General features: G+C 36.6%; 2 protein-coding genes and 1 long non-coding RNA gene across 3 annotated transcripts; 2 read left to right on the forward strand and 1 right to left on the reverse strand.

Moving 5' to 3' along the window:
• Positions 1–8,957, forward strand: map3k7cl (map3k7 C-terminal like). The gene is made up of 5 exons (XM_082157437.1): positions 1–284; positions 735–816; positions 2,738–2,796; positions 5,007–5,122; positions 7,792–8,957. Exons 2-5 carry the CDS (start codon positions 741–743, stop codon positions 7,970–7,972), a joined length of 432 nt encoding a protein of 143 aa, XP_082013563.1. The 5' UTR covers positions 1–284; positions 735–740; the 3' UTR covers positions 7,973–8,957.
• Positions 8,958–9,080: 123 nt separating this feature from the next.
• On the forward strand, positions 9,081–16,833 carry bach1b (BTB and CNC homology 1, basic leucine zipper transcription factor 1 b). Its single transcript, XM_082157432.1, has 5 exons — positions 9,081–9,211; positions 11,082–11,332; positions 11,505–12,596; positions 14,527–14,733; positions 15,671–16,833. Exons 2-5 carry the CDS (start codon positions 11,093–11,095, stop codon positions 16,112–16,114), a joined length of 1,983 nt encoding a protein of 660 aa, XP_082013558.1. The 5' UTR covers positions 9,081–9,211; positions 11,082–11,092; the 3' UTR covers positions 16,115–16,833.
• Positions 16,693–24,430, reverse strand: LOC309488983. The gene is made up of 2 exons (XR_014202313.1): positions 23,259–24,430; positions 16,693–18,267 (listed from the first exon to the last, which is right to left on the reverse strand). It is a non-coding gene; the product is annotated as an uncharacterized lncRNA (long non-coding RNA).
• Between the last annotated feature and the right edge of the window lie 2,916 nt (positions 24,431–27,346).

Consider the following 27,346-nt stretch of genomic DNA (forward strand, 5'->3'; position numbering starts at 1 on the left):
CCATTTAATTGGTGTCCGTCAAACACACACACACAGAATCACAGTGCCACTCTGACAGCCTCCTGCTGAAGATCTGTCTTTCCTTTGGCTGTGTTTTGTGAACCTGCTTCTTGCTTCTCATTTTACACTACGAGGATTATGACTGATTTAATGTGACTTTTTATAAACAGTCAAGAAGATCTACAGGCTTCTCAATGGAGTGTCTTCAGCTCAGTGTCTTTTGCTGAGCGACTCTTTTAAGATTTGTATTAGAGAGTTTTCTGTAAATACGTTTCTGTTGTCAGGTAAGGGGTTTTATTGTCTCATATTATCATATGAAACAAATTCAACTTCTTGAGAATCTTCTTTTAATCTTAACAAAGTAAAGTTACTCAAGTTATGCTTGTAGCCTCTTTCACACTTTCATGACATTAACATTGGACTTGTGTCTTCCTTAATGTTCAGCCATAAAATACAGCATTAGCACATAGTAAATATGCATAAATATAGTATTACTATAAACATACACAAATATGATTTCATAAGAAACACTGTGCAACCAATTCAGAAGTATGATCTCATTTGCTGTTTGGAAGAGGATTTATCTTCAATTGTTTAATCCCTGATGCAACTTTGGGCACATGATGAAACCTTTTCACGACCCCCTGAAAGGCTGCTGATCTCATTCTTCTGAGATTAATAATATATAAGGTTTACATCCAGCCTTGTTTAATCCAAATCTGTTATTTTTCTAGGAATAAATGATCACCTCAACTCGACGAGTCTCTGCAGATAAACCTGAAGTACAAATCGCTTTCAGCCTCAACGAAAACTCAGGCAAGGCATCTAATAAGAATGTGAAAATGATTGTTTTAGATGTTTACATCATGTGTTTGACAAAGACACTGTGAATGAGAGACTAAAATAGAGTTGCGTCCCCTCGCTCTGCTCGGTCCGGGGCGATGCGTGACTTCTACCAAAATGGCAACAAGTAAAACCCACCTAAACCCTCTTATGTGGGATCAATTCAACTTTTGCCATCCTTTACAAAGAAACAGGTGGCCCTCTATTTTAGTTGATCTCTGGCATCTTAAAAACAAAATATCTACCTAGCCACAAAGTCAACAGTGCTGTCAAAGTGTTTTACAGCTATTCAGGCAAATGCTTTGATGGCAGCTGCTGCCTGGGCATTGCAGCGTCAGGTTTCTGTTTTAATACCTCACTGCTGCATGATTCACTCATTTGCTTTTAGAACACTGGCCTAAATTTAAAAGCATTTAATGCTTCACGCATCGCCGCTACTTTGCCCCGCGTCCTTTTCTTTCTTTCCCAAAAGTGGAACACAAATAGAACCCAACACATAAACACACTATATTTGTCTGCCTTTCCCATAATTCCATACAAACTTGTTTTGAAGCATGTAGACCAATCTTTTGTGTAATTGACAACAGTCACTTGTTAATGAAACCATAAAACAAAAACTAAAAAAAATTTGTTTCATTGAAGTATAAAATTTTTATAAAAATGAACATAACTGGGAAAATCAGAAGCTAAACTTAAAACTTAACTAAAAAGGAAACTTAGAATAATAGCTAAATAATAAATAATAATTTGATATATAAAATAATGATAATCTGGGAAAAACTGAAGCTAAAATAAATTACAATTAATTTTAATATCAATTTAAATCAAAATAAGATAAAATAAAATACATTTTCATGACTCCAAAACTAACAATAATATATAATACACACACACACACACACACACACACACACACACACACACACACACACACACACACACACACACACACACACACACACACACACACACACACACGCACACATTATACAACATGATGTATATCACTATAGCTTTGTGATTAATTTTAGCAACTATTTTTGTATTTATAGAAGAATGTGTGTATATATATTTAAATAACTTATAATTAAATTGAAGACTAAGTTGCTGCCTTACATTTTTAAGTACAATAACTTGGATGTTATAACTTGGAGTACTTGGATGGATATTTTTAACTTAAATTACATTAAACTGACTTAAAAAAAATTTTGATTAAAATTCCTTAACTTATTTAGAAGATTTAAAGCAATGTAAAAACATATGTTGTAAAAACTTACTGATCTTCTTTTTTTCTTAAAAAAAAAAAGAAAAAGAAAAAAAAGTTCATCCCCACCTGGCCACATTCTGCAGGAATAATGTGCATATCATGTTTCAGATAATACCCGTGCAAATTTCAATGTATATATATCATCTAATTGGCCGTTTGGCTGATGCATGACTGTAAACAGGCCTGTTTTTAGCAGGCTGCATCAGAGGATTCTCGCTTGGACATACTGTAGCTCATAGCTGGCATGGCGGGAATCAGTACAGACAAGCTGTCTGTCGGAGTGCTCGTTACAGACAAGTCATTGCAAAGAACATGGGAGATAGTTACTTTCAATCTGTCCGTTTAGGATTTAGACTCCATGGTCGAACAGGTGGTGTTCGAATTTGGCTTTTCGCACTGATCCGGAACCAGTTTCCAGGCGAATAACCATGTGAATGTTTACGCTAAGGAAACTGGACCTAGATCAGTGTAAACAGCTAACTGGACATGCTGTGGTGTCATGTGAACTGTGGTATGATTTCGCTGATTAGATGGATATAGATGTCACCACTAAGACCTTGGAGTAAAGATCTCAAACATTAGCATTCTCATACCAGACATGTTCATCTGGCTTTCTTTTCCTCTCAGAGTTGAAAGATGCAGAAGATCCCCTTCCAATATTCCCTGACCTTGAGCAACGCCTGCAGGTAAAGTTATTAATAATCTATTTTGCTGTATGCTTGGAATACAATTACAGAGTCTGCTGCATAGAGAATACAGCTAAAATAGATATTATGTATCTGACTCTATATCTCACACCTAAAGGTGTACTGTATATGATAATAATGGTTGGGGTCATATGGTGTGACTTTTGGCGTAGAAAAAAACTGCAGAAAAGGCTTAATCCACTGTACTAATATTAATGCTATAGTGTGTGTGTGTGTGTGTGTGTGTGTGTGTGTGTGTGTGTGTGTGTGTGTGTGTGTGTGTGTGTGTGTGTGTGTGTGTGTGTGTGTGTGTAAGTAAATGGTGGGTTTGTGAGGCAGGGTGCAATTGAAATGTTCCTGCATGTGATTCATGAGGAAAGAAGCTAAATCAGAGAGGAATAGTGTCACATCCACCCAGACAACATTATAAACAACATGAAAATAATATACTGCTGCCTTAAAGGGATAGTTCACCCGAAAATGAAAATGTACTTGCCCTCGTATTGTTTCAAACCTGTATGAATTTCTTTCCTCTGATGAACACAAAATCTATTTTGAAGAATGTCGGTAACCAAACAGTTGAAGGAAACCACTGACTTCCATAGTATATTTTTGCCTACTATGGAAGTCAATGGCGACCACAAACTGTTTAGTTACCCATATTCTTCAAAATATTTTGTGTTCAACAGAGGCAAGAAATTCATACAGGTTTGGAACATGACAGATGACAGAATTAACATTTACATTATTATTAATGTATTAACATTAACTATCCTTTTAAAAGCGTTCATTGATGTCTATTGGCTGAGGACATTTGTTCCTTCTTATTTTCACATATTGTTACACAACTTATTATTCGGTTAATTTCATGGATCAAACTTTCTTAAAGAGGGAATATTTTAGCAATGCTTCTGTAAGACCACAAGATGGCATCGGTTACTTTTAAAGTTATCAATATTTAAATCAATTGAACTTAATTACATTATTAAACGTAAGCATGTCATTTTTAATAGTAATAACACTAATTTTTATTTTTATTATTAATAAATAAAAATAATTGTGCCACTAAAGGGCCATGTGACACAGTTTTTATACCATTTTTGGTCTTATTTTGGACAATCTATGTATGAAAAATGAATTCTTGTTTCCATAATGTGATAACTTGCTTTTCTTTTTCGGGTGATGTCCTTCAACTTTTCAGAGTCCAATCATTCCCGATAGACAAAATGTCCAGGGCTGGCCTAACATTTTTTTCCACTATATGTATTGTTTTAGTCAAATATATTTTGAGAATGCTGTTTCATGCTGACATGAAGGGTTGGGTTTGACGTTGGGTTTGACATTTCCTCATAACTAGTACAAAAATGTCTCTGTCTCTAATATGAAATATTCACAGACAGGTTTTTTTCTTTCTGTGAAAGAAAGCTTTCTTAGAAAGAGAGCTTACATTATGAGGCATGAACCGCACTGAGTAGTGTGTAGATAATAAATCTGTAAGCGCTATCTATCAATCTATTGTTTATCAATCTATAAATATAAAAATTTTCATGACATTATTGTGTTTTCATTCAAATTTGGTTTGTCATATTGTTATGATATAGGCTATTAGGCTATATGATTATGGTTTATCAATGCCACGTGGTGTTTAGAATATCAGTGCCGCTCAATGTGACAAGGACTGTTTAAGGAAGATTCCCCATCTGAAACCTGAAATTGTCCTACCTGAAAAAACAACAAAAAAACACTGGGTTAACATATGCAAACACACAGATACACCCACACACACTTAAGGGGAAAACATGGGAGAAGTTGAAGCGCTTAGTCGTGTGGATGCTATTCTGTGGTACTGTGCCATGAGTCATTGCGAAAGAAGAAGTTCCTGACACAAAAGGAATAAAAAAAAAGTCAAGCGTCTCAATAATGTTTCCACATATTGTGTTTCATCTGTTGATTGAAACCTTCTTGTCAGGCTGTGTGACGATTTTGTGTATATTCCAGGATGTAGCAGACAATCCAAATATAACATCATAAAGAAAAAAAACCAAGTTCCTCAATTTATCTCCAGTCACTCTTGTAGCAAAAGTATACTGTATTTGTCAATTCACTCTTTAAAAAGAGCAATTATGGATTGTACTGAAGTATTAGGAAAAATAAAACGCTTACAGTTTTATTTACATGTAATAATGTCATCATGTTCCTACCTTTAACAGCCGGTGCTGCCGTGTCGGTCTCTAAAGGAGTCCATAGAAGTGTACAAAGACCACTGCAAGATGGCCAATGAGTTCAACCAGGTCAAACATGAAATCGCCTGGCTGGAAGACAGAAAGTAAGCTTTAAAAAACACATGCTCAATACATGCATTCATGATTTTACTGAGATTCAGAGCTGTTAACCACACTGTTAATGTGCTATTTTGTTTCTACAATCAATAAATATATTCTGATACAGTATGTAGCCTATACATATAAACACACACATCTTTGTAAGTATGAACAGACAGATCATTGATCAAAGCTGCATTTGTCTGGAGTTTCCTTAATAGTCATGCTCTGTGCCTGTGTAATCATGATAAGAGTTGACATATGTATTGTGGTATACAGGGCTTTTTGTTTTTTTAACATTCACATAGCAAAACCACACTTTGATGAAAATGAAAGTGCACTGTAAAGCCTAACATTTGTATATACTCCACATTTTAAGACTGCAAACAACACTTTTTTTTTTCTTTTCTTTTTTTTCAAACTACCTAGTATAGTAGTATCATTTTGTAAACATAACTACGATTATCTAATCAGCCGATCATATGGCAGCAAGTTAGGGCGATTCTAGGATTTTAGAATTGGGGGGATATAGCCCAATGAGGGCGCATATATATATATATATATATATATATATATATATATATATATATATATATATATATATATATATATATATATATAATATATTTTGTGTGTGTGTGTGTATGTGTGAATATAGGGTAGGAATAAACAAAACAGTAGGTTAGGTCATATACATATCAAGTCAATCCTTGAATATTGATTTAATTTCAAATCATTTACCAACTAATATTCATTAAGAATTTTTTTTTTTTGCTTTCTATTTATAAAAAAAATATAACAGCACATGAATCAATTTTCCACTTTTATAATTCAAAGTGACATCTAAAACCACAAATGGCTAATAAATGTCTTAAGTCACAATCACCTGCTGGGTCAATATTTAGTTGAATGAAATAACTCACATGATGTTTCTCTGTCTTTGTCATTTACTCTTATAAGTAGTTTAAATGCAGAGATGCAAACTCATCAGGGGTGAAAAAGGTAAAAAAATATATTTTTTAAACATGTAATATTTTAAACACTTTATAATTATTTTAACTCTACAGTTGTGCAGTAGAATTCACTTAAAAGAAGATCTACATTTCTCATTTTCATTCATGGAGATGACAAGGCAGACTAAAAGAGGAGGAGGAACCGAAGCCTGACACCTTTTTCATGGGGGTTTTAAAGGGGACTGAGGCGATCACAATTTCATACAGATTACAGAGTTAATCGGGCTGGACATTTAGGGGGGCAGAAGCCCTCAAAATAGGCCTAGTGATGATGCCTCTGGCAGCAACTCATCGCATTTAGGCATGTAGACATAGTCAAGAAGACGATCTGCTGAAGTTAAAACTGAGCATCAGAATAGGGAAGAAATGTGATTTAAGTGACTTTGAACGTGGCATGGCCTTTGGTATTTCTGAGTTTCTGAGTATTTCAGAAACTGCTGATCTATTGGGATTTCCACGCTCAACCATCTCTAGGGTTTACAGAGAATGGTTTGAAAAAGAGAAAATATCCCGTGAGTGGCAGTTCTGCCTTGTTTATGCCAGAGGAGAATGGCCAGACTTGTTCAAACTGATAGAAAGGCAACAGTAACTCAAATAACCACTGGTTATCTACAAACCATCTCAAACTGGTTTCTTGAGCATGACAATTAGTTCACTATACTCGAATGACCTCCACAGTCACCAGATCTCAGTCCAATTGAGCACCTTTAGTATAAGGTGGAACAGGAGATTCACATTACAACTACGTTATGCTTTCATGTCAATATGGACCAAAATCTCTGAGGAATGTTTCCAGAACATGGTTGAATCTATGCCATCATGAAAAATTAAGAGAGTTCTGAAGGCAAAAGGGAGTTCAACCCAGTACTAGCAAAGTGTACCTAATCAAGTGGTCATTATATATATATATATATATATTTTCCAGGATCCATGGATTGTTTATGGAGGGAAACACAAAAAATGTCATGACATCTAAACGCCACTGAAAATGTCCAGTATTTGTTCTCTTTCTCATTTGCTTTTTTTTCTTAAAGAGGAAAACACATGAACTTTTCCAGATACACTGAGTTCAGATAAAGTGCCAAACTCAGCTGTTCTTGAATATACTGTAAATCAATTCTGTACATTTTCTGCAGATTTATTACTCATAACCATTTGCTGACGTTCCCTAATGGTATATACAGTTTGTGTCTGATTCATCCTTGTGTGGTTATAGACACTTTTTTTTTTTTACATTTTAAACATACATATTAAACGTGCCTGTCACCACACTACAACCCTGCTCGAACCATTAACTTGGTCCAGAGGGCAAAGCAGAACGGATCACCCGCTGACTCAGTGTCACTGTGAGCTAGAGAAACATTACAAAGCACAGACAAGTCATCTAGACTTCTGCAGTTCTGTCTATAATAAAAATGTTTTGTTTGTTCCATGATTGAGATTGTTTCAACCCAGCTACCAAAAGCTATGGTGCCAATAGGTTCACTTCCTATAAAATAGTTTCGGGCACGGAACAGCCACCTGTAGTAATGTGTGTGACACCCAAGCCACATAATGTGTTATTTTGGCACACACCTTTCATATCATAATTACAGTCATTAAAAAAGTTATGTAATGAATGATTATGTATAACATTTATTATATATGTGTGCCATTCTCAGGAAAGAGCTCATGGCTGAGCTGCTAGAGGACGAAAAGGCTTCGATGGAGTTTGCGCAACTGGAGGAGGAATACAGGATACTTACGGAAGAGAACCGGAACCTGATAACAGCCCACAGCGAGCGAGCGCAGCAGCTCGAGACGCTCCGAGTGGTCAGTCAAAAGAGACAGGGCTCCTCGTGACCTTTGACACCAGTGCGAAAGATTTTTCTCTTCTGGGTCTTTACTACAGCTTATAAACATCTCAGCGTTCCTTCAGTGGTTATGTACTGAAGCGGAAAACTGATTTTGAATCAGTGTGCTTAGACTGAGACACTTAATCAATGTATATATCATATTTTAAGCTAATATGGGTCCTTTTCAGAGCAGATGGTCTTGTGGCCCAAAGATGAGGTGAGGGATCACCTCACTCATATATTTCTGAATTTGTATTCTGAATATATACTTCTTTGTGTGATTTAAGGGCGTGTTTGTGGATGCACTCGCCTATATTGTACAGTTGAAATTTTATCAGTGTTTTACCATGTAAACTGCCCTGCTGAAAAAGAGTAAATGTTACTCTGAGTAAAAGTTTTTACTGTTTTCTGTCTGTCTAAAAAAGGAATTGAGGATCTACATGTCTGTTGAGCTATTTGAGTTGAATCAAGGTGATAATAGACGTATGACTACACATTGTAGTCACTCAGCAATAGGGAACTTGAGTTTCGAAATGTGATCTGATCATTTTAGGATTGTGAAACCCTTCAAAAATATCAATGGCTGACACCTCCTACCCCATACAGCTAAAATACCAGCGGTGTTTGTCCACAAACCAGTTTAGCAGCATGAAATGGTTGCTTCCTCAAGATTCAGTGGTATTTTAGTTATGTCTACTCTAGACTTTTGTAGTGCCGGTTTCATTTTCTTTGTCTGACTGATGATAGACCATTTATTGTAAAAAAATGCCATTTTTGTTTTCACATTGGTGAAAATAAAGCAGAATATCAGATTTCATATAGGTCCGAATGCTCAATATACCAGACATATAATAATTAGCGTATTGCATTTTGCTATTTAAGTTGCCGTTTTCTCTCTTTGACAAAGATTGTTTATTTGTAAAGTTTCCCAACTCGGGACTGAGAAGGTTAAATTATGTATATATGTGTGTGTGTGGCGTGGGTGGTGAAAACCAAGAAGGTCTGGTGGCGATTTTTTTTTTTTTTTTAAGGAAGTCTTGATTGATTGACAGGACAGAGGGCCAATGAAAGGGGGCTGTGTTTGAGAAGGCGGGACAAAAACAATTTTGGGCTGAAGTCACACGACACCAGAGTGAAACACAAGCGCCGCCTTGTTTTCATAGTTACAAGTGATCGCTTTAAGCGACCCGAGTTAGTATGTAGTGTCAAATTCTTCTTTTACTCTCACTCTCCGGAGATATGACAGGTGAGTGTATATATACGAAAGCTAGTGGTTTTGTTAGTTTATGTATGTCGAAACTGAGAGACAGAAAGTCATGGAAAATGGAGATCGTTCAACTTTATAATTAAAAGTTTACAATATCTAATTTAAATGTTAATACTTATGAAATAAGTTAAGCTATTCTACTGTTTCACGACATATCGGTGGAAGTTTTTTTAATGATCACGATCGTGGAAGCGATAATATTCTTCTATACAGATGTATTTTTTTCGTCGGACGTAACTTAGGCTGTCTCAAAACATAATGAGCTTCCTACCTAGACAGCATATTTGGGCATCATATCCGCGCTTCGATGGTTCCATTCAAATATGTAAAGCACCTGAGATACCTTATACTGTCTATGTAACGTTAGGCTGCTCAAGAGGTTTTCTAGCACAATCGTAATGTTCGGTATTTATTACATAAAATGCGCGTCTGTTGTTTTTACTCGACACATTATTAGGAAAACGAGTTAAGATGTTTTCGTTTAACAACATAAGATACTCTAGCTGAACTGTATGAGGCAACTGGTCCCTAAGTTCTTTATAAAGTCGAGGAGTTTAGAGGAAAGGGACAGACGGAGAAAATGCTTGCTCATCCTTTATCAGCAAAACCGAATGAGTCAGCAGAGCGCGCACACTCTTGCGCCACACACGCGCGCGCGCGCATGCATACACACTCATGACTCGACTAGGTCAAATTATTATCAGTAGTATTATCAGTTGAGATAAAGAGTTCCCGTGGGTAAGGACACGTACGTATAGAGTGTTTCAAAAAGAATTTCTTCTCGAGGCACTTTTGTTGTCGACCGAGTGTGAGCCTTTTATTTTATTTTTTTTTAAGAAGGATTACGTGAGCATGAGCGCTGTTGTTCTGAAAATAAGGTCGGCTGTGATACCAATTTTCACCTTCAAGAAACGAAGCGCCGCAAGCTAGACACAAACTGGAACAGAGTCGTTAGTGTTACTCTAAGTTCCAGAAGTAAACCCCATTAATTTTCTTTTTAATTTATAACCTTTAGCTGACTTAGACCTATTGTGAGCTATGAGGTTAACCAATGGCAATGGCATAGGCTATATGCTTATGTTGAAGCCAACAGTCCATATTATTTCAACTTATTTTTCAATAATAGTTTTCAACAGTGGAATCCTGGTTCAAAAACTTCATTACCATGATTCTGCAAAAAATCTCCACCAATCACGTAATCGGAAAAAGCAAATACTCTAGCGCCCACCCACTTCCTATGCTCTCAAACTACTTAGCCTAAATATTTGTGTATAGATGCATATTTTGCAATAAACGTAAAATCTACTGATTCTGAATACACAGTTTAGATCAATAGTTTTATATTTATCCATACATTTTTTTAATTTGATTGTCATGGGTACATAGCCTTGTTCCTTTGTCTTTCTGTATGATTTTCAAATATATACATATATATATATATATACATATATATATATATATTTTTTTTTTCTTCAAATAAAGGTTTGTTATGTTGTGATTCAAACTCATAGCTGGTTGTTTTTGGATCATGGCTTATAACTCTTTAATGAAAATACTTCTGGAACCAAATTCGCAAAAATAGGTGTAAACACATAAGGTGTTTGATTTTAAAATCACAGGGGATTATGAAATTGTGTTCACAGCATGAAAATCTTCTCTATGGTGAATATATATATATATATATATATACATACATATATATGCAACATCCATACAATGCCTGATTTATATGCCAAATGAATGAGTTATCTTAGTCTATTTGTCATGTTGCGAATCATTTTAGTATACACTTGACAGTTTCCTTGAATTGAGCACATGAAAATCTATTGTTTATGTTTTTACCATACAGATTAACTCAACATGTCGATGGAAAGCTCAAAGTTGTTTAAGTTCACCTTCCAGTCATCAGTGCACAGTTCCTATGTTCTGCAATGTCTGAATGAGCAGAGGAAGAAGGATCTTCTGTGTGATGTGACTATTGTGGCGGAGACCCAGAGTTTCCGGGCCCACCGGGCAGTTCTGGCATCCTGCAGTGATTACTTCAGCGCTCGTGTGTCCAGTCATACACCTGAAGGGATTGTCATCAACCTTCCTGATGAGGTAACAACATAATCAATGGTCTGAATTGTTCAAGGAGGAAGTTCATGAGATCTTTGGCTCATTATTGTGGCAGAAATATTTAATTCTTCAGTGTTAATATGAGATGTGATGCAAAGAAAAGGCAGATTTTCATGCATTTGATTTCAAATCTATTGTTTTTTTCCATCTTAAGGTTACCTCAGAGGGGTTTGAACCCTTGCTGGATTTTGCCTACACCTCAAAACTCATCTTTACCAAAGAGAACGTGCTGGAAATCCGTAACTGTGCTTCAGTTCTTGGTTTCAAGAACTTGGACAAAGCCTGCTTTGACTTCCTTCTCCCCAAGTTCTTTGACAGCAGCAGAAGCACATCAAAAGTCCCAAAGAAGTGCTGTAAAACCAAATGCTGCAAATCACGAGGAGCTGAATTGAGCTCGATTAACAAGGACGGTGCTATTGATGAAGATCAATCATTACTTCAACCCTCACAGCCTCAGCTTAAAGCCAAAGAGCCATCTTGCCCTCCGTCGGTGGCCATTGAGGATGTCGCAAAAAGCTGTTACAGTGGGAAAGACACAGATTACTCCTTCCTGTGCCCGAAGTACCGCAAGTTTCAAATAGCTTGCGGGAAGGAGCGATCCTGTCCGGATGTCTGCGACTCGACACCCATGTCCCTTGACAAGACAGATGACGACTGTCCTTTAAACTACCTTCCTTGCTCAAGCAATGGAGACTGCAAGGAGAGATTTTCATGCAATAAAACAGATGAAGATGAAGATTCTCTTCTTCCTGAATTTTGTCCTCTGAATCCTGGTCCTTGCACAGGCCAGCCATCCTTTCCAACCTGCAACGAGTCGGCACATTCCATTTGTGACTCAGGAGACTTGTCTAAACGGGGAATGTCCCCTCGCTCAGGAATAGATGATGCTGAGAGAACGTACATGGAGCTCAGAGATGACCAAAGCAATGAACAGAGGAGCACAGAGGAAATCGAGGTGGCCAAGCAACTTACATCCTGGCCGGATTCTTTTCAGGCTTCTCCCTCTGGCCTGGGCTTGGTGGAGAAACCCTCAAATTGTCTGAAAAGCTGGTACCTGGATTCCAGAGCATTAGAGTGTCCATTTATGCAGAGCTGTGGCGCGGTGGGTGCTCAACTACACGATGGAGAGGGGGGATCCACGTCCCAGGGCAGTCCGTACTTACCCTCCAACCAATCAGGGGAGGACTCTGATAGTTTTGACACAGAGGGGGACAGTGAGTCTTACAGCAGTGAACGAGTGTGTGAGGTGAGGACTGGTTGTATTTATTAGATGTGCTTCATTGATCTGAACAAACCCTTATCTCAAAGTGTGCAGTTTGTTGAGGAGAGGTGTGTATTACATTAAGTGATCAAACTTCCAATAGTTTGACAACTTTCTAATGGCGCTTTTCCACTACACAGTACCAGCTCTGTTGGGCTCTGTTTGGTTTTCCAATGTGTAAAAGTTGTACCTGTACCTGCTTCCAGGTACTTTTTTTCGTACCACCTCCGGCGAGGTTCCAAGCGAGCTGAGGCGATACTAAAATGTGACGTGAAAACACGGCAGACTGCTGATTGGTCACAGAGAATCGTCACTATTCACTGCGTCATCATTGCACGCGCCAGACGGAGTATCCTGAATAAAAAACAGCAAAAACAAAAACAAAAACATCCAAAAACAGCATACACTCGATTTCCTCCATTGTCCTGTGTGTGTGGGTAGCGGGTGTGTCTCGCGCGTCTCCCGTAAAAGATTAAGTCACGGCAGTTTCCTGCGGCGTCGCTATGACGACCAGGTACTATTGTGGAGTTACTTCTGCAATGGAAAACGGAGCGAAAAGCGAGCCGAGCCGAGCTGAGTCGAGTCGAGTCGAGCTGGTACTGGTAATGGAAAAGCGCCATAATAGTCCTGATGGATAATAAAATGGGCAATAAATAAATAAAACGTCAGACTTACTTTATAGATGGAACATGAATAGAGATTGATATATTGCTTTATTAAAACTGATATGATGAAGATTATGAATATTTTATGCAAATACAATTATATATTTAAATTAATAATAATAATTAATAATTTGTTGTTGTTATTAACATTATTAGATAATAATGATTCATATTTATATAATTAATTAATACAATTAAATGAATTGCATTAATATAAATATAGTATTACAATAATAATAATTATTATTATTATTATTAATATCATTAAATTTATCCAAAGTTGTTTTAAAATCAAAATGGTTGCAAATTTTTAGATTTTTTTTTTTGCATTTCTTAATTAAGTATGAGTTGCTGTTATTATTATTATTATTATTTTAGTTGAATAATTAGCCAGCCATACATATCATTAGTTACTTCACTTGTTAATAGCATTGTTGGGTGATTTTCTTTGGAGACCCTCCAAATGGTGCCATTTGTCAGCATACCTGCTATTAAGTCAATATTAGAAAAAATATTGGTCAAGCGAATAATAATAATAAAAAAATACAGTTGGTGGTGGAGCAGTAAGCTTGTTTCCACCACAGAATAATAAGTTTACATCTAGCAATTCTGACTTTTTTCTCGCAATTGCGAGTTTATATCTCGCAATTCTGACTTTTTTCTCACAATTTCTCACAACTCTCCATTGAGAGTTATAAAGTCAGAATTGCGTGATATAAAGTCACAATTTCGAGACAAAAAGTCAGAACTTTATAACTTGCAATTTCGAGTTTATATCACACAATTCTGAGAAAAAAGTTGGAATTGCGAGATGCAAACTCGTATATGCGAGAAAAAAAGTCATAATTGTGAGATAAAAAGTCACAAATACCCTTTTTTTATTCTGTCTGAAACAAGCATCCATAGTAAGCAAAAACCTGGCACCTGTGGTACGAGTTTTTCTATTTGTTAATGCATGTTGGACTTTGCCCTGTTCAGTGCCTTTTGAGCAGGCTGGAATGTACCTACTTTGCACACCTGATAATGACTAGTCAGACTTACAGTAAAGTCAAAAGTCCACAAACGTCCTGAATGAGGACTTAATGAAATCATTAACCCATTAATCTTTTACTCTTTAAATACCAATCAAAGTTAACATTACAGTGTTTAAAATATAAACAGACCTGATGCCATGACTAAGCAGGAGGAATATGACATATATGTTTAGTTGATGATAGACATGTTGACCCATTTCCGTTCTTTCACTCCAGATGGCGCTGCCGCTCTCTGTGGATCAGATCGTGTCTCTGAGCAGGAACGACTTCCAGCAGATGCTGAAGCAGCAGTGCTTCACACGGGAGCAGCTCGAAGTTGTGCATGACATCCGCAGACGGAGCAAAAACCGGATTGCAGCCCGTCGCTGCCGCAAGCGGAAACTTGACTGCATACACAACCTGGAGTGTGAAATCGAGAAACTGGTGAGTATCCGAAGTAATCCCTAAAGGCTCAAAGGCCATAACTGTACACAAGCACCTCAAATGCCTCATTCAGGATGAAAGTTTTGATCTACAGCTGCTATTTCAGTGAATTTCACAAAAATGTGATCACATTTCACCCCAAAATCAATGAAGAAAAATGTGAGATTTTATTGTTATTAAAGAAAATACAGAACTATTTTAAGGATTTAAATAAAATAAAAATTAACAGGATTTTATAAGATAAAATATTGGTTTAAATTGTGGGTTTCATTAGTTAAAAATACAAAATAAAATAAAGCAATACAATGATAATGTAGAATTTTTTTTAATAGTATTTTATTTATTATTTATGGAAATGATAATTTAGGGGGGAAAGGTGCTGAAATATAATTAATTAATATATATATATATATTATTTTCTTTAAGAAAAATCAGATTTGTTATTATTTGATTTGTGGGTGAAATATGACCTAGGCAGGTTTTTGTGAGATTATACAGATCCACCTAAAAATATTTGTGTCAAATTATAAAAATAAATACAATTATCTGAATAAATGTAATTGTTTTCAAATGTTTTTATGCTGATTCTAAGACATATTTGAATGAATGTTTTTTGAATATATGACTATTTAATTAAGATCAAATAGATGCAAATATGTATGAGGTAATCGATTTGAAAGCTCTAATATAAATATATATATTTCAAGTTAAAATGTAATAAGGGCTCATATTACATAAGTATGCGTATATATATATATATATATATATATATTACAGCTTTCAAATTGATATATAGTAAATTATGTAAAGTAACCTGTTTCATTTATATATGACTGACAAATATGCATCACAATATTAAAATGTTTTTGTTCATGTTAAAATTGTGCAATCCAGTGAAATTGTATATGCAATACAAATGCATAAATCTCCTCTGCAGAGGAGCGAGCGTGAGAAGCTGACAGTAGAACGGATAAAGCTGAATCAGATGAAGTTGAAGACCTGGCAGAGTTACTCAGGCCTGTACGAGAGGGTCTGTGCTGAAGCCGCCCTCAAACCTGAGCAGCTACAGGTGCTGGCCAAATATTCCTCTCCGGACTGCCCTCTGTCTGCTTTCCTGTGCTCCTTCCCAGACTCACACCCGGCCCAGGCTTCAGACCTTTCCACGCACACCTGTTGCTCTGGAGCCAAACCACCAGTTCATTCCTCAATGGAAAACACCGTAGCACAATCAAGCTCGCAGAACCTGTTACCTCTGGGGGTCGTAGAAGCTCAGTCACATACCTGTCCACCTGACGCCTCGGCTTTTGAGAAAAGCGAGTGTCGTTCAATGGTGAAACTCAGCACAGATCTTCTCAGCAGCAACCATGAAACAAACAAATAGCAAAATTAGATGTGTTGGTTGAAGGAAGGACCACAGAAAATCACGGAAGGATTTTTTACATCTTAAACTGGCTCACTGAAGATGCATTTAACAAACGTGACATCACTACTGTCCTCGTCTGATTGTAGGTTGTACGTCTTGTGTGTGTGTGTGTGTATATATATACACCTTTTTTTTTTTTTTACTCCAAACCTTTAAGCATTAGCATTTAGTTTGTATTGGTCAGTGTTCAATGAAGTATTCCTTTACCTAACACATGTCCCTGAACATCCTCATAGAATCAATCAGCCAGGATCATTTTTGGACTCACAACACAACAAACCTCATCTCGCAGCTCAATAAAACCTTTTCTTCTTCTCAGGGGACATAACGCTATTGGACTATTATTGTGCTGTAGTCTGTTTTTGCTGAAACTGTGCCACTCATTTAAGTCTGGAAACTTTATAAAAGAGACTAGTGAATCTGGGATCAAACTCTCAGGTGTTCAGAACTGCACTTACTGTAGTCACTAATGCTGATTTTATGTAATTGAACTTTTTTCTAAAATCTAACGGTCATTTGTAAGCAAAAAAAAAATATTATCTGATCATTTTTCTTTTTAAATTTAATGTGATTCTATTTTGATTATTGTGCTCTAACTTCTTGCTTGGGACCAAATTATTCTCTCTTAAGAAACTGAAAGCTTAATAAATTATGAAAATGTGTATATTTGAAACAGACTTGGTTTCCTGATTAGTTTGTTTAATTGATTTTTATTTTTATTTTTTATGCTTCACAGTATCTAAAGGATGAGCTACTGTACATCAGGGTTTCCCAAACTGGGGTTCGGGAGTTAATAAAAACCAAAAATGTAATAATTTAAACCAGTGTTTTTATTGTTAACTAAAACTATTATAAAAATATTACAAATAATTTGTAAAAATCTAATATATATATATATATATTAGATGAATAATGTAAACTACATAAATGAAAATTAGAAATGTTGAAACTACTGAAATACTAAAATGACAAAAAAACACATGTAAGCTAAATATAAAAAAAAAATTTTAAAACAGAAACTAATAAAAATGACAAAAGAACAGCACAAAACGTCAACTAAAATTAAAACTATTTCAAAATAAGTACTATAATTGCATATAAATACTAAGATAACACATTAAATCATATACAAACAAAACACAATGTTTTATTAAATATTGTATATGAATAAATACCTATTAATATAAAAGTACATTAAATATTTTATTGTTTACCTGCATGTCATATGACCATAAACTGACATCAGAGAACCGTGATCATGCAAATTTGCGGTATAATTTTTCAAATATTAACTTTACAAATGTACAGATACTTCAAGTTAATTTTTTAGGTTAAAGGAATACTCCACTTTAAAATGAAAATTCTGTCATCATATACTCACCCTCATGTTGTTTCAATTTTTTATGAATTTCTTTCTTCTGCTGGACAGAAAGGAAGATATTTTGAAGAATATACCAGACAGTTTCTGGTCTCATTGACTTCCATAGTATATTTTTTTCCTACTATGGAAGTCAATGAGACCAAAACTGTCTGGTTACTGACATTCTTCTAAATATCTTCCTTTCTGTTAAGCAGAAGAAAGAAATTCATACAGGTTTGAAACAACATGAGGGTGAGTATATGATGACAGAATTTTCATTATAAAGTGGAGTATCCCTTTAAATGGGTTTGGCTGAGACAAAAGTTTGGGAATCCTCGAGTTTACATGACGGTTTTCATTATTTGCAGTTATACATTTGTACCAACAGATGGCAGAAGCCAACCAGACAAAGTTTCATATTTGCATCCCTTCATGCTTGATAAACTATCATAATTACAGCACTGTAGTTGCGTCTGTAATATGTAAACACGCTCCAGTCTAAACAAGGACAGCTTGAAGATAAATTCGTGAAATTATTTCATGAAACAATGTGTGTTCTCGCAGAACTAAGAATGGGCGCGGGAAAATGACAGGCTGTGAGGCATTTTTCATAATTTCAATCACTTTGATGGATATTCTTACCGACTGTCAGCCACAGAACAGTATGTTCGTGTTTGTGTGTCTGTTCCCTTGGGTTAATCTCCCATGATCATCACTTTCTGCACCCAGACAGCCATCGGATATAATTGATCTTCAAATGACAAAGGAAAGGACCATCAGAAAACGGATTCTTTTTTTGGTATTTCACTATTCAAACACAGTAGCCTATTCATTGTTCAATAGCATATTAATTGTCACATTATAGTCAGAAAAGCAACATAATGGTTAAAACATCCTAATAATCAAAGAATAAAAACTGAGTGAAATAGGTGAGCTGGATGTGTGATTCTGTAAATGTATTCATTCAACATACAAACACAAATCCCTCTGAGGCCACAAGACACGTGGATTTAAATCTTCTCTTTCTTAAAGGGACAGTTCATCCTCCAAAATAAGAATAAAATAAATAAAAAGAACCATTGCCCATTTGACTTTGTTTACGCTGTGGAACACAAAAGAAGATGTTTAGCAGAACGTCCAGGCTGTTATTTTCAATGAAAGTGGACAGGGAATTACAGTCATTGTATGGGAAAATCTTCTTTTGTCATCTTCAGGAGAAAAAGTTATACAGGTTTTGACAGATATGAGGGCGAGTAAATTGTGATGGGCAACATTTCATGCTGTTGTCTGTTTCAAAAAGACAACTGATGCTTTGCGCCAGGGTTGTGGTCATGAAGCTTACGATAAGACAGAGGAGGACACAGTTGCATCCTTCATAAGTCCCTCACTGTTCTGAGAGGAGTTTCAGGTAAAATCAGAGAATGTCACATGCACGTAATCTGTGACCTCGATTACAATATAGAAGACAAAAAAAAAAAAAAAGAAAACCGGCTTGGAGGTTTTGATTAAGAGTTATGAGGTTAGCAGATTAGGGACAGGGAAAACAGTATTACGGCGGTCTAAACTGAATCCCAGAATTAATCAAAATACTAAAAAGGGGGGAAAAAACGGTCGTAATACTTAAGCTGGCAGTAAACATCATCACATTCAGCAGCACAGTAATATTACGCCATCTGTGTGGATTTGAATATAAAGCTCTTAATCACTGATGTACTACACAGTTCAGAGATACGATGATATTCACTAGGTATGAGTCAATAATAGTTTGCTGTGTTTTAAAATAAGCATCATTTCCATGGTTTCGGGCGTTATATGGAGCAGGGTTTTCCACGTTTTTTTTTTGTTTACAGTCTATGGTTAGGATCCTGATCTTGATCTTCTGAAACACCTTGGTCAATACTAAACCATCTAAAAAGGTTAGATAACAGCACCCACTACACAACTTATGACTTTTGTCTCTTGACCTTGGGTGTCTCGCTCTCGATGAGATCTGTTTCTGCAAAATATCAACAAAAAGAAGCTAAATCAAAAACGTAATATTAAAAAGTTCCACAATAAATGGCACAATGCATATAAAAATATTGGACATAAGTAGTTGAAGAAACTAAAGTTCAAAAAGATAATGATGAGTCATTATTTAGGGTACTTCCCTGTTCTAAACACATCTGACATTCCATGAAACACAAGAGAATATGGTGAACAAAATGTCCAAGCTGTTTTTTTCTATAAAATGAAGGAAGACTGCAACGAGTGGCTATCAAGCGTTTAAAAAAGACAAAAGGAAACTTCAGGTTAATTTTATTAAGTAGCCTACTTAAATAGGCTATAAAGTTCAAGTAGATTTTAAGTAGATTTAATGTAGGCTAAGTACTTTATGTAGTAAGTATACTAATATCAATGTAGTAGAAGTATAGCCTACTTGTAAGTGTACTGTTTCAATACTACTTGGGACTAAATTGGACCACGTTTTAGTTTATAAAAGAGTAACAGTAAACTTTGAGTAGCCTATAGGCTACACAACTAGATTAGCAACTAAGTTTTTAGTTTTGCACGGCAACTTTTTCGTAAAGGAAACCTGACATGACGTGACCATGATTGAATATGCTAATAGGCTAATACACAAACGGGACCTGAGCTGAGATTATTTTTTAACAAATAATGACAAAGTTGTAAGAAACGTTGCCTAATATGGTGCTATTTTCTCAGTTTTGGAGCTTGAGCCTTTGGTCACTAAATCTCTGTGATGCAGACAGACAGACAATAGAGCACAGTAACAACAACAACAAAACGCATGTGAAGGAACACCATACAAAAATACAGCAACACTGTCACTGAATTTACATTACAGCACAAAACCGGCTGTGCAGTGTTGATTATAGCGCATGACTCTTGAATGAGTTGAAGTTCGATTTTCGAACGAATCAAAAATGAAAAAAATCTAAATCAAAACAAACAGCCCAACCAGTGAAGTCTGATTCCCCATAGAATGACTGTGAGTCGTTCTGAATCAAACACATGTAGTAAGTGTAGTTAACGACCTGGTTGTTTTATACGTGTAGTTTTCTACACATTTTGTCAGTAGGCTAGTATTTAATAAATATTAATGAATGAAATAATAATTGCACATAGTGTTAGGCCAATTATTGGATTGCATTTAGATAAAATGGAGCTGCAGAATCAGAACTGTTCAATTCTTTACTATTCCGATCCAGATTGAGAATGAGGGTATATGATGCTAAAAAAAGACATTCAAACATTCAATTTCTGGTGAACCATCCCTTTAACTGGCATCAGTTTAAAGAATAATTTTTTGGGAGTTTATGCCTTTTATTATGATAGGAAAAATATAGGATCAATAAAATTCCACTGGCCGGGACTTGATCTCGGGTCGCCCAAAGCCCTAAAACACTAATTGTTAATGCACTGACCACTAGGCTATGGGGGTCAACAAAGCAGCATCAGTTTGATTAATATTAGAACCTCATTGTGTAAGAAACATGGGGGAACAGAATCTGACGGCAAACAAACCAGCTGTCGGAATCTGTTCCCCCTCTCCCATAATGAGAGGTGTTGATCTAGTGGCTTAAAAAATGCTGATTCTATTTTGTATGTGGATGGAGCTTACCTGGCATCAGTTTAAAGAAATATATTTGGGAATTTTTGCCTTTTATTATGAAAGGAATTTCTACCAGAAAGACTCGGGAGAATAAATACTGTGACAATTATCCATTTATTAGCAACCCAGCAAGCAATAAAGTTCTTTGGCGTAGGCCCCATCCGTAGCTCGCAATCTGAGGGTCCGGACTCTGCATATCCTGCCTGAGATCAAGGCAGGGGCGCAGCCGACCCCCGTGAGGTATGGAAGGGACCATCCTGGTGGTGGTGGTGAGGGGGATGGAGGGAAGGATTCAATTTGGAGGAGGTGGGGAGGATGGTGGTGAATTGAAGCGTCAGCATCTGCGAACTCAAACATGAGTAAGTACCGACCTTTTATACCACAAGTGTTGGAATGTGATTGGATAGATGAAAAGGTAGAATGACGTAACAATTAAGTCTTCCTGGCAGAACTTAATGCTAAAGCTTTCATATATGGGATAAAAATAAATTCCACGAGTCGGGACTTGAACTCGTGTCACCTAAAATTCATCAACTCTTAAAGTCAGTGCACTGACCAATAGGCCATGGGGGCCTTTTAATCACTATCAGTTTGATTAATATTAGAAGAACCTCCTTGTATAAGAAACACGGGGGGAACCCAATCCAACGGCAAAAATCCAACTGTCGAAATCCGTTCCCCCGCACCCACGATGAGAGATGTTGATGTTGATGTAGTGGCTTAAAAATGCTGATTCATCCTGTTCTTAAAAGCAGAGAAGTGCCAGTTCCATTAATCTGAAACCCCTTTTCTTCAGTTACAGGAAGGTTTCCGTAACTGGCCAATCCCCTCAACAGTCAAATAACTCCAAAGATTCCTGGGCTTTGCGAACTTCTACCAACCATTCATTCTTGTTTTCAGTAACATTACCAGTTCATTAACCTCCCTTCAGAGGTAAGCCCAAGTCTCTGTCTTGGTCCACCAATGCCACAAAGTCCTGGTTTCTGCAGTGCTCCTTTCCTGACTCTCCCTTATCCTGAAAAGTAATTCATAGTGGAGCAACAGGGGACGCCTCCAAAACTCCATCCATGTGCCTTCTTCTCCCGTAAGTTAACCCCGGAGGAGAGGAACTATGACATCAGTAATCGAGAAGTCCTTGCCATCAAACTTGTACTTGAAGAATGGAGACACTGGCTTGAGGGAGAACGACACCCTTTCACGGTATTGACTTACCATAAGAACCTCCAATTTCTCTGGGAAGCCAAACGCCTTAACCCACGTCAAGCTCGATGGGCTCTCTCAATCGTTTCACTCGATTTCCAAATCTCCTTTCGTCCAGGTAACTCATCCACTCTTCACATTCTTCAGTGGGCACTGGCCACCCAGGGGCCAATCAAACCCACTTACTGTGACTGGTGGCCCAGTATGGCCAGAGAAGTCAGAAGGTTCTGTCAGGGATCCGCCAGGCTCCACCTTCACTCCCAATGCTCATTCTCACAAAAGTACTGATCACAACCACCTGTCATCAATCACCACTCATCAGCACCCGCTACAAAAGCCTGCATCACACGCTCTCATTGACTGAATCTGAAATCGCCCCCTATACCCTCAAACACGGCGTTATTTGAGGGGACAGCCATTTGTAGTGGTGTCCAAACCATAGTGGGCGTTATTGAGTGCACTTTTTCAATCCCACATTGCACTGCAATAACAAGACGATGTACACTCAACGGCTGTCCGAATTCGCTCACTCCTTTTCATTCACTCCTTCAAGTGAACAGTATTAGTGGACTAAATTCGTCCCCTTGGAATGATAAGGTTCTATCTGACATTTTTGTCAAAATTTAGTTATTCACATATTCTTATTCAGTGACCACTTCTTTACATTATGTGATGTTGTTTTTTAAGTTGTGTACATTTTGGAACTTTTTATTTAGAAAATGAAAAGGTTCTTTCTACACAGTCGAATGGAATGCAAAAACTTTAAAGCTCAATATCGCAAAACTGCTCAGAACGCAGATAAAACCTTATAATTCCAAGGGGACGTAATGGAGGGAATAGTGAATGAGGGTTTAGGGGGAGATTTCGGATTCAGCCATTGTCTGGTCTCGACTAATACTCACCCAAGCTATGGATGTTATTCTTACCTGAGATACCTATTCTCCTCGTCTCCTATCCGGCCTGTCTCCTTCTCCAGTCTCCAGTTCTCCACGTGTGTTCGCCAACTCCCTGTAAGAACAAACATCATTAATTCAAGTACTCTGCGACATACTGGTGTATAGGGTGCGTGTGGTGCAACGTACCTTTATTGAACTGATTTATCTTCATTATCATCTTCATGGTTATTGTCTGCCTGCAATATACTTACCTTGCCATACACCTGTTTGAATAAAACTTGTTGGTTGTTACTCACTACTTCTGCGCGTCTTTGTTTCCTGACATTGCCATAGTTTTTATTTAATTTGTCTCATTATTTTGAGCTAATTGGTTGTATCATTTGGAGTTGATAATATTGAGTTATTTGCCTTATTCTTTCATATTTCTTATTCTTTGTGTTTTTTTATGTTCCCATCCTGTGTGAAGGTGGATGTTGAAAACCAAACTGGTCACATTCCAATTCATTCACCTGATTATACAAGAAAGACATGAACTTGTTTTTAACTAACTTCCCCTCAACTATACAGTGTGAATCTAGTGGTTGATGTCCCATAATACAAATACCTCACTATTAACACTGCTGTCTAATCAGTGTATAGGCTTGCCTCTCAAACAAAAGTGACTGTTTTTGGCATAAGAGGGCAGTCATTAGTTCTAATAGAGGACTTGTCTTGGACTTTTGCATGTCATCTCCCATGGGCGTCAGAGAAACCCTGCACCTGCAGCCCTCATTCAAAGTCTTTGTCACCCACATGTAGACAGGATGGCTTTATCACAGCCAGATGTGTATGTGTGTGCTGAGCACTGGGTAACAGGGACAGTGTATTATTATAAAGGCTTAAATGGAAATCTCATGCTGAGATAAAAACAAACCAATAGCATACTGCATGCATCTGGCGTCGTGTCAGACAGCAGGTGCATACCTTTAACATCTGTACTTGAAAATTACTGTCTGAATCATTGAGGTAATCTGTTATTGAGGTACTCTGTTGAAAAGACCATTGATTTTTATTTTATTTTTGGTTTATGGTTTATGCAGCATGTTGGTCTAGTCTGAAAATTCAACATGAAAAATCAAAATTAAGCTTATACTGGTCTTGTAAATGATAAGTGCATGTTACTGGAAAAAATATATATTTTAATAATCATCAAAATAATCAAAATTGAAAATTGTTCTTCATCTAACAATCTAGGCTATGTAAACTATTGGTCAATTGTTAACAAATGTATAATGCAGGCTTTCTAAAAATCTATCTTGAAATTATGCAGATTTAAATAGTTCACACACTGAATGAATGAATTAAAGAATAAATCAATCATTTACAGGCCATTTAATGCACACTAAGGCTGCATCTGGCAGCTGACTTGTTGCCTCAAATCCAAATAAATGACTTTGCAGGCGCACAAAGGTATACCTGGGTATATTCTGAGGCAGCGTAACAGTTTAATGGTCTACAACAAAACAGAGGGCGCTTTAGTAACTAAACTAATATTTTAATAGTAATTTCTTGCTAGAAATAACATCAAAAGTGGAAAGAATTAGTCAAAGATGTACATTTGCACACAAACTAACCACCAACTGCAACTATGCCATATTTGTTTTTGGAACTGTCATGGAATGGGATGTACAGGATTGTGGGATTTCAAAGGCAGCTAAGGATGCATCTATGCTGCCTTCAAGAAATCGATCAGATGAAGGTATCTCAGGAGACAGGAAGTGAAGTTAACATTAGATTCGGAAGTGCCTGGATGCCTTCCTACCTTGAAATGCGTCCTCTGAAGGCAGCAGTTTTCTGCTTTCGGACGCAGCCTAAACCCACATTATTTCTAATACCGTTTCGGAGCAGTATTTGAGGCTAGGCGTATACAATCATTCATTTTGTTTAAGAATTTATGTCCCCCGATTTCACGACATGTCTAGCAAAACTTTCCAGAGCAAGTTAAATTAATTAGATATTACATATAACTTAGTAAAACGTGTTGGAAAAGTTATTGGTACACGGACCCAACTGCTTTTTATCACTTAATTAGAAGCATGCACACAGTTAAATTTAGTTTGTTACATAGCGACTGAACAGACATTTGAAAGTTTATTTGAAGGAGTATTGAAAATCAAAATGTGTAAATAAAGCTATTGTAAAGCAACAGTATGTTTTGTGTCCCATCAGGTAATCAAACGTTATACGCACACTCATAAGCAGACAAGTGGTCAAAGACCGCAAGCGTGGGTATTGGCACAGGCCAAATGTTAACTCAACGATTTAGAGAATGTGCCCCATTGTCTGGCTTTGACAAGAGTTCAGCCAGCATACCGAGTTATGCATTACGCTGGGGAACAACCTGATGTCTTTCTCTCTCTCATCCTAGCTTGAAAAAAACACGTTCAGTGTGTTTGCTTTGACATACACCGTCCCATAGGTCCAACAGAGCTGTTTAACAGACAGAGTTGGAGCAGACCTGTCAGTGAGTTACAGGGCAAATTTTCCTCCTGTCTTTTAAACTAAAGCTTTCAAAATGAATTTAATCCATTTGTCAGATTATACGATTCCAAATGCAGGCTTCACATGACAGAAACAAAGAAAAAAAGATAGCTTAAAAGCACTGTTGTTGTCCTAAATGGCATCCATTAACATAAAAACATAAAGCACAAGACTGATTTGTCATTAGTGTGAAAGTGACACCATACTCTGACAGACAGATAGTCTCTGTTCTCATGTGATGCTCCTATTAATCATCACAGAGGCACTTATACTCGGATCAGATATGCAAGGTTTGTTTATTAAAACTGATCGCATCTGTTATCAGAGGACATCAATCTGACCTTTAGCTATGACTGAGATGTTGTTACGCTGTACTGGTACTTGATCTAAATCTAGCAAACTAATTATTCATGAGGTTAAGGTGATTCTCTTCACGCAACACAACCATTATTTGGGGGGGGTGGAAAACATTTACATAACATTAACATACAATGCAGTCATTAAAATCAATTGTATAATTTATTCAAATAAATTACTTTTGTATTATTTATTAACTTTAAAGTGGAGGCAGATGAATGTGAGCGTGCAGTGACGGGGTTTAAGCAGAATGAATTATTGGAGAAGTCCTGCATTCGTCACCGGGCGTTTTGATTAAACAGTACAGGGTCCAAAAAATAAAATTAAAAAAGAAATAGAAATGAATAAATGCTCGGATTAGTGTTCACAATAAGATCTATAACATTCATTTAGAAAATTCAATTTTATAGGGTGAATTTTTCATTTCATGCTGACTTTAATAAATTAGTATCAGTAGATTTCTTAATGATTTTGCAAGGAGTCTCACCAAGACTGCATTTATTTGATCAAAAATATTGTAAAAGGAATATTGTGAAACAAATTTACACTATTTAAAATATCTGTTCAATTTTAATATTAAGAAAAAATATAATATAATTTGTTTCCGTGATAGCAAAGCTGAATTTTCAGAAGTCATTACTCCAGGCTTCAGTGCTGACAGACAGACAGACAGACACACACACACACACACACACACACACACACACATATAGATAGATAGATGTATTTTCACTGAAATTGTTGTTAATAATATAATTTAAATAAAATAAAAATAAGCTTCTGCATGATAATAGCTCCTGCTTTTAAAGCAAGGACTCCATGTAAGTCGTTTTCAATGGCCATCACATGTGTTCAGTGAAGTCTGAGGCCTTTGAAACAAACTGCCAGGCCCAACAAACAGCTCAGAGCAGTCCTTTTCTTCTTAAGTGTGAATGGCCCTCTGTCTCTCTGAAGCTCTAGAATTTCTATACGTTTGCCAATAGCCCACAAGCTTCCCCTCACATGTCCAGACTCACAAACACCACAAAACATCTTTCATGTCTACATTTCCCCAAGGCCAAAACTGAGAAAGACTTGCATTGTCTTTCTGGTCCGGACATGGCTGACCTACATATGCATAACCTGATTTACATAGGTTTGAAAGGGACATATTTAATATATAATATTTTGTGTGTGTGTGTATATATATATATATATATATATATATATATATATATTATATATATATACACACACACACT

The sequence above is a fragment of the Leuciscus leuciscus genome (assembly GCF_965113295.1).
Source record: "Leuciscus leuciscus genome assembly, chromosome: 24".
Classification (NCBI taxonomy): domain Eukaryota; kingdom Metazoa; phylum Chordata; class Actinopteri; order Cypriniformes; family Leuciscidae; genus Leuciscus; species Leuciscus leuciscus.